This window comes from Esox lucius, chromosome 3, assembly GCF_011004845.1.
Source record: "Esox lucius isolate fEsoLuc1 chromosome 3, fEsoLuc1.pri, whole genome shotgun sequence".
NCBI classification, from domain to species: Eukaryota; Metazoa; Chordata; class Actinopteri; order Esociformes; family Esocidae; genus Esox; species Esox lucius.
This window is the reverse complement of record NC_047571.1, coordinates 25,874,649-25,889,900: the sequence shown is the minus strand read 5'-3', so window position 1 is coordinate 25,889,900 and position 15,252 is coordinate 25,874,649. Positions and strand designations below refer to the sequence as shown.

The 15,252-nt window shown below is 42.2% G+C and overlaps 1 protein-coding gene across 3 annotated transcripts in view; it reads left to right on the top strand.

Annotated features, from left to right (window-relative positions):
* adcy8 (adenylate cyclase 8 (brain)) overlaps nucleotides 1–15,252 on the top strand; it is a 74,389-nt gene that overhangs the window by 32,103 nt on the left and 27,034 nt on the right. For all 3 annotated transcript variants that reach the window (XM_034291507.1, XM_029116136.2, XM_034291508.1), the window contains 5 exons: nucleotides 3,760–3,890; nucleotides 4,793–4,904; nucleotides 6,646–6,773; nucleotides 8,525–8,683; nucleotides 9,937–10,204. In XM_034291507.1, coding sequence (XP_034147398.1) covers nucleotides 3,760–3,890; nucleotides 4,793–4,904; nucleotides 6,646–6,773; nucleotides 8,525–8,683; nucleotides 9,937–10,204 — 798 coding nt within the window. The remainder of the gene's footprint in view (nucleotides 1–3,759; nucleotides 3,891–4,792; nucleotides 4,905–6,645; nucleotides 6,774–8,524; nucleotides 8,684–9,936; nucleotides 10,205–15,252) is intronic.

The following is a 15,252-nucleotide window of genomic DNA, read 5'->3' as shown; positions in this document are numbered from 1 at the left end:
GAGAACGTGGGATGGTTAGTGACGACAGAGAGCCAGAACACTGGGAGAACGTGGGATGTTTAGTGACTACAGAGAGCCAGAACACTGGGAGAATGTGGGATGTTTAGTGACCACCGAGAGCCAGAACACTGGGAGAACGTGGGATGTTTAGTGACCACAGAGAGCCAGAACACTGGGAGAATATGGGATGTTTAGTAACCACAAAGAGCCAGAACACTGGGAGAACGTGGGACAGAACAATCATTCCACATCCCATCCTGCACCCTTCACTGTCGTGGGGCATTGGGATTTTATTTTTAGACGACAGGCAAAATGTGCCCTCTACTGGCATGTACCACTTTCAGCAACATCTGATGTCCCATCCAGGGACTGACCAGGGCCGATCCTGATAAGATGCAGAGGGTTGCCAGCAGTGGGATGCTATCTTTATCTCACCACCAGGAGAATTATGCAAGTGCAGTTTCGTTTTGTAGGATGGTTATCGGTGAACAGAGCAGGTGGGCGGAGACACACCAACACCCATCGTGTTGCATGATTACCCACCCTGAAAATAAACTGATGATTTGATTTTATGTTATTTCCAGTAAGCCTACAAGCGGTCTATGGAGGATATGTTAGAAAAAGTCAACTTTAAAACCCGATGACACTCATCTCATGAAATGTAAATGGTATGTACTGTACCACAGTTCTTTGGGGATAACCGGTGTTGTGTTTTCACCGTGACAGAGCATTCGTTTTTCATGTAGATAATCGTTATGTAAACTACCACAATATTGTTTAGCCAGAAAGAATAAACAGCGGTAACTGTTGATACAATGTTCATGCTAGGCCCGAAACTGCAGGAAAAATCTAAACACTCAAAACTGAAATTATTTATGAAAAACATGTTTCTAAATATTAAGAGCATGATAATCTGTAAACAGGCCGCAGGTTCAAAAATTACGAACTTATCCTTTAACTTCCTTTTTCTCTCTACCTTTCCCTCTCTATTTCTTTCCCTCACTTTCTCCAGTTGGAGATCAACAGTGATATATAATGCTGTATGTTTAAATAAAATGGCCTTACCAAAAAAGCTAAACATTTTAAATTGTCTGACCTTAGCTGCTTGCCAAAATACTTTGCAATTAAATAAAATAATAAAGACATTTTTGTTCTTCCCCCGTGGCCAACTTGCCAGCACATTCATCATTGTCTTTTACCCATCAGCAATTTAATTGAGTTCAAAGCTGCACTAGATAGGAATTTTTCAGTAAAAAAAACAATTACAGCATTTTGCAATTACTCAACGGTCAGAAAGCGGTTCCGCACCAATGCCTGATAGAGTGAAGTTCCAAATAATAATATAAAAAATAGAATGACCTGTTCCAAAAAAGCTATAACTCAGAGTTTGATGTTCTTCTTAGCCTTGCTAACATTAGCTTATGGTTTCTGGTTTCTAGCAATAGAGAGCTTGTCTAAGTCTTCTTTAGCTTCTTTGTGGTTCTCTTAGTGTATGCTGTAGTAGACATGCGAGGAAAAGGCAGTTTGCCTTTCGTGGTCTCTGGCTGCCCATTATAATATCTTACCGTAAGCGAAATTTGCTCCCTTTGGCGTACTTATGCAATATATATCATCCAGGTAAAATGAGCGTTCACAAAACAAGCCAAGGAGGAAGGCCCGCCTCACAGAAGGCAATTGGCTGGAACAGGACTGCTGGAACAGAATTGGCTGGAAAGTAACGGCATGCGCTAAAGATTATAAATTCACATTCCACTGGCACTGAACTGCATGTATTGATAAACAACTCTTAGAGGGCCTCATTAGATTACACAACATGTTTATAGGGGACACCAAATTCTTTTTTTACAGATAGTAGAACTCGGGATTGGGCTTTTATTTACCATACGGGTGCCGCCAATTCTTTCATTCGTTTTTATCCCCACTTGATGTCTGCCTTTGTGCGATGATGTTCGGAAATTGCTTTCTTGTTAATAATGACCACAACTCTGTGCATCACTCATACTGGGTGGGGAGATGCCAGACTGGCACAGGGTGTGTTAAAAATAGTGCTGAGTAGATATATGCTTTCTGTCTGAATTTTCAGCTAAATGCAGCATGTGCCAAACCTACCTACAGAGAAAGATCAGCAGCCCCCATTCGTATTCCAATATTTACCCCTTTTTTTCTGTTCCTATTATTATTCTTTTGCTGTTATTTTGGCTTTACATTTTCCTAAATTGCCACACCACAAGGATTTCACTGTTCATGTCATTCGGCACATCTGACAAATAAAAACACTTTGACATATCCGTGACTCATTTCAGCAGTGTTTACATTTTCCCACATGCCTATAATTTAACAAATGACTCTACTTGATATGGATTATCGTATCAAATGCACCGAAATGGTCCAATTATATGACATACAGAGGAAACCCAGTTTCCTCTAAGTTTAAATCAAATGGGACTTTTCATCTCATTTCTAGGCTGTTTGACAAACTGCTGTCGTATCACATTGCTGTGGTGCTCCAGGGCTGAGGGATCAGCAGCCTGATGTGAGCTGACCCAACTTCATCTGTCGGTCAGGAAGTCAAAGGCCCACTGACAGGTGGAACAAGACATGGACAAGACAGAGTTTATCTTGTAGCGGGTCTAGGATGGTGGTGCTTAATGCAGAGAATTAGCTATCCTGGAGATAAAGGGGGCCTTTGTGAGTGAAATCTGTAGTGGAAGTGGTTTAGTTTATTCTGTAGTGCACGGTTGTCTGCAGTTTGTAATCAGTCTGTAATCTGATTCATTACAGGCAGACAAGCAGTGCTTTTCTAGTGTACTGTTTCACTAGCCTCCATTTGTAGTTGCATCCGAGGGCTGTGAGACTGTGCCTACTCATTGAAAACAGCTGTTTATATTTACTTCTAAACAACTCTGTAGAACTCAAGAAGATGTAGATGCACAACCCCAGGAATCATATTGACATCACATGGTTACTAAGCTTCTTGCTAAAGTGCTATAGAGAATTGTCATTGCGATTGAATGCTGTGATTGGAAAGCATAAATGTAATGTAAAGCACTTGCATGTTTGTATGGAATATGTGGTTGCCGTGCCAAGCTGCTGTATAACACAGTGGTCAGCAGAACTCTGTATAACACAGGAAGCTCTAAATATACATCCCCATTAACTGATGGAGATCAGTGGTTAGCCTAGTAAAATGAGTATAACAGCAAAAGTGGGTGACTTTATATCTGTTCAGATATCTTTATCTGAACAGGAATGTTTGGCATGGCAATAAATGATAGAGAATTTGACTAAAGCACAAACAGACAGAGTAAAAAATAAAAAACACGACTGTCCATGTTTCATGTGACATTTTGTGTGAGTTTCAAGGTACAATTTTTATTTGCCATGTTAATACAATACACAAGGTATGGATCATTCAACAAAATGTTTATGTACAGTTAGTGCCAGTTGCCACAAGACAGAGCATCGACAATACAAAGTATTGTATTGTGCAAGCGTAAATTATTTGCAGTAGTTAGTACGTGTGTGCTCTGCGTGCAGCAAAAAAATGTGCAGTAGTTAATATTAACTGAGTCTGATTATTAATGAATAGTAAAAAGGAGTCTGTTAACAGCTGTTATGAAGTGTACATTTGGCAAGTATGATTCTGTGCGTGTGAATGATCAGTCAGTCCAATTCAGGCGTTGAGCACTGGAGAAACCTTTCACTGGCCCCTTTAATTATAGAAATACCAATTTATCAGGATGCACGTGTTCTTCACAGGAAAGGCTGGTGTTATCGGTTCTGCCCCGGTTTGTGGTGTTGGAGATGATCAACGACATGACAAATGTGGACGATGAGCACCTCCAGCACCAGTTTCACAGAATCTACATCCACCGCTATGAGAATGTCAGGTGAGGGTGCTGCCATTTTCTCTCAGTTGGTGCTTTTCAATGTCATTGGAATGGGTTAGGCCATCATCATGATGGGGTTTTGAAGTGCATGCCAAATCACACCCTATTCCCTCTTTAGTGCCTTCATTTGGATCAAAACCCATAGAGAATAGTGTGCTATTTGGGATATTGACACGCTTTGACAAGCTGTAAGTATTTCCAGACACACTCTCATTACTGGAGGCATCGAGGATTTTCATCAACATTAGGATGCGTCCCAAATGGCACTGTTTGCCTAGGTAGTGCACGATTTATATCACAGGTAGTGCACTATAGGGGGAGTGTTCTATTTTGGGACAGACTAACACGGCCATTAGGGACCCAACAGCCCTGGTTCATTCTTGTGAATGTGTTTCCTAAGACTGTTATCAGGACCTGTGATGAGAAGTGAATGTCTAGCAAGAAAGTCAGTTAAAGTCCATAAACATAATTCTTTCTAATCTACATTCACACTAAATGTTAGTATGTTTGTTAGCACTCACAGTTATATATTACAGCATGACATTGTAATATAGCTAACATTTTCATGTAGAATTAGATATCATATTGCTGTATTTTGGAGCAGAAGAATTAGGTACACGTGCTAGGTACACGTGAATAATAATTAGGAATAGCGATGTTGTAAACCTTGTAGAAGTGCGTGTTGTATCTTTGCCCATCCAGGAAGACAGTTGCAAATACAAATAGAGTGACAGTGACAGTTACCTAATGGTTACTTGGTTACTTCATGTTATGTGCAAAAAACTGTAAACTGTTTATAAATAACAATGTTAAGTAAACTGTGCACTGTTTACCTTTTCCTAAACAATGAACTTTAGATTTGTAATGTTGATATTAATTTCACTAATCCATATTTTATGCAGCATTCTTTTTGCAGACGTTAAAGGGTTCACTAACCTCTCCACGACGCTGTCCGCGCAAGAACTGGTGCGGATGTTGAATGAGCTCTTTGCACGCTTTGACCGTCTTGCCCATGTGAGTTTATTTAACGCGTAAGCATTAGCATTGCTAATTTCAATTAAATGTGACTTCATGACATTACAACTGACATTTAGGAAAAAATATATGAAAACAAACACACGGATTATCATATTATCCATTTTGCTAAGTTACTACAGTATTATGTGAATTGAACAATTTAGATGACATAAATGAATGAATATACTTTTAATGAATGGAACATTATTATTTTTCAGAAGGTGTTAATCAATTGTAATGCACATAAACCACACAAAGTCCAATAATGGATGAAAAGCAGGTTTAGATATTTGACTGATGGCCTCACATTCTCCTCAAGAATTCTCAGGTGCAATATGGAATTCATGGTTGACTCAATAATGTCAAGTTGACTAGACCCTGAAGCAACAAAGCAGCCCCAAACCATAATGCCTCCGCTTCCTTCCTTTGCAGTTCGTATGAGGTTATTCTGTTCAAACATGGAGTGTTTGTCACTGGCATTGTGACTAACAACTGCACCTTTGACTCATCTGACCAAAACACATTATTCTAGTAGCTACTGTTCCTTAATTGCTAATTCCCCCACACCCACGAAGAAGTCAAAGTTTACACAACATTTCACTTCAATCCTAGTATGTCCAAATAATCAGTGACACTGGAATCTTGCCACTGCCAAAAGCAACAGCTACTGTTTCTGGGGCCCATAAAAAAACATGTGGTTTTCTGTGTATTTTTTGTAATAAAAAAAAATGTATTCAACATATTTAAAACTTGTAAAAACAAGCTTGCTTATTTATTTTTTATAAATGCTCAAATGCGGTACGTTATTCTAAAGAGCTACTTCTGTAATCTCTTTTGTTACCAGTCAGAAAATATTCTCATGACATGGTTTCCCGATGAATCTAATGAAAATGTTTGCGAATCTGTGGCAGAACATAGCCCCACATTAACACGGATAGTGCTTGGCATGTTGATCCAGGCGCGTTGGTTTTCTGTGTCACTGTGCTTGGTTTCCCCTCTATGGAGCTTATGTGACAGTGAGCCTTACGCCTCTGGCCTTTGGTTCCATCAGATCAACTGAAAATATGTACCTACTCTTGTTTAGCCTGAGCAAATCTAGCCTGGTCCCGGGGATGGAACTGAGGATGTGCGGCTGGCTGATCCCATGCAATGCATTCCAAGTGGATGATGCGTGCACATTAATCTGACATCACGCATGCATGTATTAATCTGACATCACGCACACAGATATCAATCTGACATCACGCATGCATGTATTAATCTTATATCATGCTACGATAAAACAATTTATTTGTACTTATTTACTCAAACCTACCACAGGCCGGAGCTGGCCCGCGGGTTGTGGGTCCTCCCCTCTGGCCTGAATAAATGTTATGAGGTTTTAAATTACGGCTCAATTATCCTCGATAGCAGAATGTTTTCGTGGGCCACTCCATAGGCCACCAACGGCTGTTTTTCTAAGTGATAAGTCATTTCAGTTAAAAAAACATGGTCCGTTTGCAATGTTTTTAAAGTGCATATAGTCCTTGAACATCATTCAGTCAAACTGCGCTCCAATCATTTCTGGTACAAGACAACATAATGTATGTACTAATGTGTGTCAAAAAATGCATACAGTACATGAGAACAACACAAACTGCATAGAATTCTGTGATAATAAAAAAAGTGTCCCAGTGGATCGTGTTTTAACCTGTCTGTGGTCATTCTTTTTCTGCCCCCCCAAAAAAAACCTTTCTAGGAGCACCATTGTTTGAGGATAAAGATCTTGGGAGACTGCTACTACTGTGTGTCCGGACTCCCTGAGCCTCGACAGGACCACGCCCATTGCTGTGTAGAGATGGGCCTCAGTATGATTAAGACCATCAGGTAAAAGGGTGTTAGGTTTTATTGTGCTCTTACTCACTGGATTAGTGTTTCTGGTTGGCCTGAAGCTGTTTTTGTCTCATCTGACATATAAAGGTTTCTGTGTGCTATAAAAAAAAGGTCTTGTTAATGCTGTAATAGCAGTGATTATCGGAAAGCACACATCGTCTTTGTTTTACTCTTCATGTCTTTAATGGCTAATGAGGGCCACAATATGCGCTTGTTAGGTTCAGGAGCTTTTGCTGTTAAATACTTTGTCCTCTTGTTTGACATTGCTCATTGTCCTGCAAGAGAATGTGAAAATCGACAGTGAGACACATACGTGTGAAATATAAACGTGAGAAATTATGAAGAGGGATGTGTGTGTACTCATGTGCATGCGTGTGTGTGTGTGTGTGTGTGTGTGTCTGTGTGTGTGTTGTAGAGCGAGAGTTTAGCAGCTTGAATTATGTTAGTTCAACTTAGCTTTTTGTGCCAGGTACCAACTGATTTTGCATGACTCTTTATATGCATTTTTAATTATTATGTCTACCACCATGACACATTTTATTGTTTAAAGAAGATAATAACATAATAATATCAGTGATATCTGAAAATGTCAGGTAATTAGACTTTTTCATTTAGAATACTTTAGAATACCACAATCATCTCAAACACCACCCCGAAATAACAAACAGAAATATGTCAAATCCATTAAATCAAATTTCAGTGGGGAGGATTTAGACCCATCGGTTGGAAGTGACGTGAATGCATTCAGTGGATTTGGACACATTTATTGGAACCACTAAGACGTTTTCACCAGGGATTTGCCCCAGACCGGTGCCATTCTACAGACCTGGGTTTGACAAAGGCTAATGTAGTGAAGTAGACCGTTAGAATGAGCCAGCCAATAGTCCTTTCTGAGAACAGAAAGCCAACAAGAGGCAGGTCCCCCGCTAAGAACCCTTTGGCTGACAGACCCATTATGGCTGCCTCGGCGCAAATGTGTTGACACGGTTAAGTGTCACATTGTCAGCTTCAGTGCTTTTTAACCACGACCGCATCCCAAATGACACCCTCTTCCCTACATACTGCACTTCTTTTGACCAGAGCTTATCTGTACATAAGTCGTGCCCTATATAGAGAATGCAACTTGGGGGGTAGATCAAACACTTTCAAACTCTCAGCAGCCACACCTTTCAGTCAATCCCCCGCTGAGCGATTGCATCAGTGTCTGTGTCAGGGTGATAAAAACCTATTGAATATAATATTGAAAGCTATTGAATTTAACCACCTGGGTTGAATCTCGTTGAGCGCTTGTCTGCTCATATCGGTCAACATCCTTTAACGGCATGAAATAGCATAGAACGAGGAATTATATGGGAATGGGTTTGGATGTCCACGTTGTTACACTTTCAGCTATGGTGGAAATGTGAAACAAACATAGGCTTAATGTGTAAACACACAATTAAAAAAATGCATACAATTTCACTAAAAAGGACGTGAGAACGAATAAAAATGCTAGGTTATCAACCATGCTATTCCATTCCTTTAAATTAAAATGATTCTGAAGCTGATATTGTTTATTTGACATTTTTCCACCATTGTGTGTTTTAAGTACCAGTCATTGTTGTGGCAAATCAAAATACTTTGATGTTTTCAAAAATTATGCTCAAGATGTAGTTATACAACGCTTAATCGTTTTCCTTTAGATTACATTGTACCAGTTGAGACAGATCACAAATGCCTTTCCTATTGACTATTCCCCCATATAGATATGTAAGGTCACGCACCAAGCATGACATCGACATGCGAATTGGGATCCACTCAGGCTCGGTTCTGTGTGGGGTACTGGGACTAAGGAAGTGGCAGTTTGACGTGTGGTCGTGGGACGTGGACATCGCCAACAAGCTGGAGTCAGGGGGGATCCCAGGGTGAGCCGACGTTTAATCAAATGATTACTACTGTACACTCTGCATATCTCAGCTTTGAAGGGGTGAAATAGGTGGTTGGACTAATGACCAACGGGGATCATTTTTTATCCAGTTATTTCATGTTAAGCTAGAGGAAAGGGCTGGAGTCACATGTTTCTGTGAATGCTCTGTACAGTACATCCCTTTGGCTGCCCTGGGGGGGGATTCCTTTCTGTGTGCCATAATCCCAACCTCTGAAAATGTCCATCAACAAATAAGCATCCTGCAGTAAGGCTGAAATCCTTGCGCCAAATAACCATTTCGAAACACTTTTATCCTGATTGGTTTACAATCACAGGGCCATTACATGTGGTTGGATTTGGATCACGTGGGGTTTTGAACTCCAGCCATAAGTCATATTGTGACGTTTTTCTCCACAGCGTCAGCCAACATCAGCTGCTGGAGTTGATATCAGTAGGCTCTGAATCCGCACATTCCTCGGCACTAAATTTAATGAAACTGCATAACATGCTACAATGGGAAGTATGATGTCGTTTCATTGCATAGCTATGAGATTTAATGTCAGATTGGAAGTGTTCAGATCTGCAACCCCAAGATGCATACGATTAACTAGCCGATAGAAACAAAGAAACAGAAGTTATTTCTAGCACTGAATTTGCCTACCTCTGACTTTCAGTAGTTGTGCGCCATCAATAGCTAAGAAGGGTCAAATTGGGTCCTAAGCATTGGAGGTTTTACTGACAAAGTCAATAACAAGGACCCACCAAGTGGAAAGGACCAGGAAGTCTCTGGGGGAACTCAAGGGCAGATGAATAATTTTCTGCAAACCATGTGTCATAATGTACCTTGCCATAATTGGAGACAGGAATTTAATTCAAAATCTTACAAAGAAAAGGCCTTTGACAATGGACACACCTACCAGTAAAATGGTCAAAGTCTTATTGATAACCAGTTAACCTTATTTAACACAAGAACAATCGTTTGCATTGTTTCCAAGGTAATACGACACAAAACGTTAGCACACCGCCTCTGATGTTTTCATACCGCCTAAATCGTGTTTTACGCACTTGATCAAAGACACGTGAAATTCTTACCACCACTTCAACCATTCATTCCACCCTCATCGCCACCGTAACCCTGGCAAACGGATGCGTGTGAATACATTTTCCGGGGATTTCAGTTTTTCAGTGGCACAGAATACGGCTATACTGACCTTTACAAATGAAGTGTGACCCGCCAGAGTTTCCCCTCAGGCGAATCCACATTTCCAAGGCGTCCCTGGACTGCCTGAACGGAGACTACGAGGTGGAGGAGGGCCACGGCGAGGACCGCAACGAATTCCTGCGGCGCCACAACATCGAGACATACCTGATCAAGCAGCCCGAGGACAGTCTGCTCACACTGCCTGAGGACATCATGAAGGAGGCGACCAGTACGGACCGGCGAGCCAGCAGCACCACCTTCAACGAGGGCTCCTGGAGTCCTGAGCTGCCCTTTGACAACATTGTGGGCAAGCAGAATGTAAGTCCAGATTCTTCCATCACTGCGTTCGTGTAGCCACGAAATTATTCGGGATTTATCAGTTTGTTTGTTAGCCTTTTTTCGTCTTGCAGTGAGTGAGCACAATGGGCAGTTTTCAGTGACAATGACTGTGTGGTGGACATGCGTTTAGTGGTGGACAATTAGAGATGGTGTTCTCAAAATAAAAGGAAGACCCAAAACACCATGATTGTTTAATGAAATCATGAAAAGTAATTATCTCCAACCTGAGATCTGGGACCTGCTATATAAACGTGTACGTACAAAATATAGTGTGATGTAAATGAAACATTTACTTCACGTTTCGAATGTGTTGAACTTGGTTAGATGCAAAAGGTTATACGTCTAAATGTGTAACCTGTGTGAAATGTGTTCACCAGCTGGTAACACAGCCATGGTGAGGGGGTTTAAATTCAAACCCCAATGTAAGTGATGTACAGGAAGGGTTTTGATTAAATGCAAATAAACTACTTATTGATAGTCTAAAATGGCCTATAGACAATAGACTTTTCAGCATTTAAATTACCATTTAATAACAGAGGAGGAGACAATATTCATGAGAATTTTACACGCACGGCCACACGGAGAAAATATTTAGGCAGCTGGCTGAGGTGTTAGGTGTCAAGTATGAAACCATCAGGCAAAATGATATTCAATAGTAAGACCACCTATTCCAACGTTTATATATTTTAGTGGTACAAAAGCACATTTTTCTGTTGAACCTCCCAAATACATGATCTAATTCTGCACTAAGTAGAATTTATTAACACCATAATAGTTGTTCAGGTAGTGCTCCCAGTCTCTGGCAAGGTGTTGCACCACACCTTATAAAGTTATGTTTCAAAACATCTAAGGATGATGACGTATCTTTTAGTACAGTTGTTGGTGGCAGCTCAGTTGCCACACATTCTGGTGTTTCAAACCACTAACAATGTGGCCATAAAGATAGCAATATACTGTCAAAACAATGTCATTTGTCCTAGTTGTCTGATGTTCGTAAGAATGTCCTGCCAGGATTAAAGCGAACTGCTGGACCATGTAGTCATGAATTAAATCATGTGAGTTCGTGGACAACCATAACACAAGCATATTATCGTGACCACATCGACGAGAGAGAGGAAATGGAAAGAAATGAGTGATCACGTTTTAGCTGTGCATTTTGACTCTATGTTATTTCTGGTTGGGAATCAGTCATTTCTTAGCCTCGGGCAAAATATTCTGAGCTCAAAATGTATTCAGATATGAATATTGGAGTGAGTGTTGAATTCAGCATAACCTGAAGGGAGTTTCGGCACTCAGTCGCTGGCATAAAGTTATTTTTCGAGTCGGCTGTCTCGGATTGGATCATTGCAGGCTATGCTGTTGGTGGTATGTTTAGTAGTGACATCATACCTCTGGAGATTTACCTGGCTGTAACTCAATGCAGGGGTAAGACGTTCGGATGACTGGTTCCTTTGTGACAGTAATAATGAAGAAGATTGCAGCAGTCATAGTCCAGCAGCGCCACACATATGAACACCCAAGCTTACCCTACCCTCCAGCCTCTCCAAGCACATACGCACACGCGCACACAAACACACATAAATCACACACACGTTACTCATATGCATTACAATACACAATACATTGGGGGAGCAGTATTTTCCAGCAATGTTGGCAGTGAGAAGGGATCTGTTTCAATGCAGTTTGCCAGTTAGGCGACACGTCTTTGCGCAGCCATTCTCTCCTTTCAACAGCCAAATGTCTACTGATACCGAATACAGTAGACTTAGCTTTCACCAACCTTTCATAGTGCCAAGCTGACCACCACAGTCTAGATTCGCGCTGGATGAGGTGTGACCAGGAGCACCGCGGGACAGTGCTTGTTTGCCATGCATCTCTATGGGTGAAGGGTGGCATTGTCGGCAGGCATATCCCAGACATATTGCACTCTAGCGACGGTCTCAGGCGGATCAGGTGCCTGCAAGTTAACTGATGTTGTCAATCAAGTGAGTGCGACCACGATGCGCTGAACTGACTGACTTCCTGTTTCGGTCGAACTGACTGATTTCCCCTATCGGGCTGTAACAGGGATGCCATATGTAATATGTAATGTGACACACATGGTACGGGGATGGGGCCAGATACACTCATGGTACAGGGATGGGGCCAGATACACACATGGTACGGGGATGGGGCCATATACACACATGGTACGGGGATGGGGCCAGATACACACATGGTACGGGGATGGGGCCAGATACACACATGGTACGGGGATGGGGCCAGATACACTCATGGTACGGGGATGGGGCCAGATACACACATGGTACGGGGATGGGGCCAGATACACACATGGTACGGGGATGGGGCCAGATACACACATGGTACGGGGATGGGGCCAGATACACACATGGTACGGGGATGGGGCCAGATACACTCATGGTACGGGGATGGGGCCAGATACACACATGGTACGGGGATGGGGCCAGATACACTCATGGTACAGGGATGGGGCCAGATACACACATGGTACGGGGATGGGGCCAGATACACACATGGTACGGGGATGGGGCCAGATACACTCATGGTACGGGGATGGGGCCAGATACACTCATGGTACGGGGATGGGGCCAGATACACACATGGTACGGGGATGGGACCAGATACACACATGGTACGGGGTTGGGGCCAGATACACACATGGTACGGGGATGGGGCCAGATACACTCATGGTACGGGGATGGGGCCAGATACACACATGGTACGGGGATGGGACCAGATACACACATGGTACGGGGTTGGGGCCAGATACACACATGGTACGGGGATGGGGCCAGATACACTCATGGTATGGGGATGGGGCTAGATAGAAACATGGTACAGGGATGGGGCCAGATACACACATGGTACAGGGCAAGATAAACAACAGTAAGTAGAAACATTTTATTTTGCCAAAGAGATGAAAATAAGATGGTAGACAAAACAAGGCGAGTAGCGTTGAGATTATAATGCTTCATGCCTTACCCACTACACCAGCGTCAAGCTTGACTGACCGCATGGCAACAATACTTAATGACAACACATAATAATAATAGGCTTGAACATATGAACAGCACATATTCTAACTGCAATTTCAAACTGCCAATCTGCGAGTTTACCTCATAGCACTGTGCTGTATTTCTCTGGAGTATATATGATGCCGTCTAACCACCATGGCTACATTTTAATTCAATGGAATGTTATTTCTCATAAATCCAGGCTCCTTTGTTTGTGGAACAATGATACGCTGACAGGACGTTGGTTTGAAAAGGCTCTGTCTTTGCATATCAAAAGCTCCTCTGTGGCATCCTGACGTGTCTTTTATTTTGTCACTTCTCTTCCTTTGGGCAAAAGTTCTCCCTCTCATGTGCTTTCAACCTCTGGGCTCTCACCCTCTCTTCCCTCCCTCCATTAGTTTGTCTGATTCTGTTTCTCCATTAATATGCTGCTGCCGTGTGTGTGTGTGTCTGTGTGTGTGTGCATGTATGCGTGTGTGCATGTTCTCCTGATAGTCTACTTATATTTGCTTACAATGGTTGCTTGAATGGCTGCTCTCCAATGCCCCGACTTATTACGACATGCTTGTCGGGTCACTGATGCCATTTGAGTGCACAAGAGACAGGAGGTTGTCAAAAAAAACGCCAAGAAACAAATCAGAATACCACAGCCCTGGCATTCATTATGAACAGTCTGCTTCTGTTTCAAGACATGTCTTTCTACCCCACATAAATAATTTCCGCTTGATAAGAAGTCCATACAAGGTCAGTTTCTATTTATTATTTTTTAAAAGCCATTATAAAAGGACATTTTAAAATGAAATGCATGATTTTTTTTTCACAATGAATTATTAGTAATTATCAATTTTTGGAACAAACTTCATTTTAGCATACACATGTTAAACAGTAATTAAGTTGTATAAATCCTGTATTGTTGGCCACAACTGTATCAGTGTTTTCCTATTCTCACACCAGGACAGGTTTTTTTGCTGTTTCTTGAACAACACTAGATGCTTTTGAACAGGGCCCACTGAACACCGTCCCAGTGGCGACCCCAACAGCAGACATTTCAGTTGTAGCCAGGACAAACGCACGGAGTTCAAGTCCCAGAGGGGTCTGACCATTTGTGTGCCTGTCCGGAGCTACAGTCCAAATGCGTCCTGTGCGAGTGGGTTCCCTGACTCCAGAACCACTGACACAGGGAATACATCCCTTTGGGATGCAGCCCAGTTGGGCCTCACACTGGGTGAGGACGGCCCACTCCTCCATCGTCTGGACTACCAACAAGTAGCATGTGACTACGTGCCCATTGGGGCTACCGCTGTGAGATTTGGTTACTTTTCCTTTCTGTGGTCTTCGTTTTCACCTGCCTCTCTCTCCCAATTGGCTATTTATGGCACATACTGCTGTCACAAGGCTTTCACCTCAAACGGCTAGCACTGCGCGTGACAGATTCTGCTCTTGGCCTCTGAAAACTGCGGTACGCAAAATGCACCAAAACAAATATGTTTATTATTTCGTTTCTGGCTGTGAAAGTTGAACATCGGCGCAAGCTTCTGAGGTCTCTTTGTCTGCCCGAAATAGTGGGTTGTTCTAGCCTAGTGTTTCCATAACGTGTTTGCTCAGGCCTGTGGTTTTAAAATAAGGACGAGGTGGAAGGGAAGCTTTTTACAGCTCTTGGACCATGGCCAGGGGTTGGAACACAAAATAAATTGAGGAAATCAAATAATGATATTGTTCGGATTCCCTGGGATTACAGAGTACTAATCCATTTCTGTTGGCCCTACTGTTAAATCAACGATGGGAGGGCAGAGGTAATCTTTTCATGCAGTGGAATTGTTGTACCTTGATAACATGTGAAATATTCTCAGAGAAAACATTGTCAGAAATATCTGGGTTGTGATTATGTTGCATGGCGTTCTGCCCAGGCTGTGATGTAGGTTAGCTTCATAGACTGGTATGGGTCGGTGCTGCTGGCTTATTCCTCCCAGGGCAGATTTAAACATCTCAGCT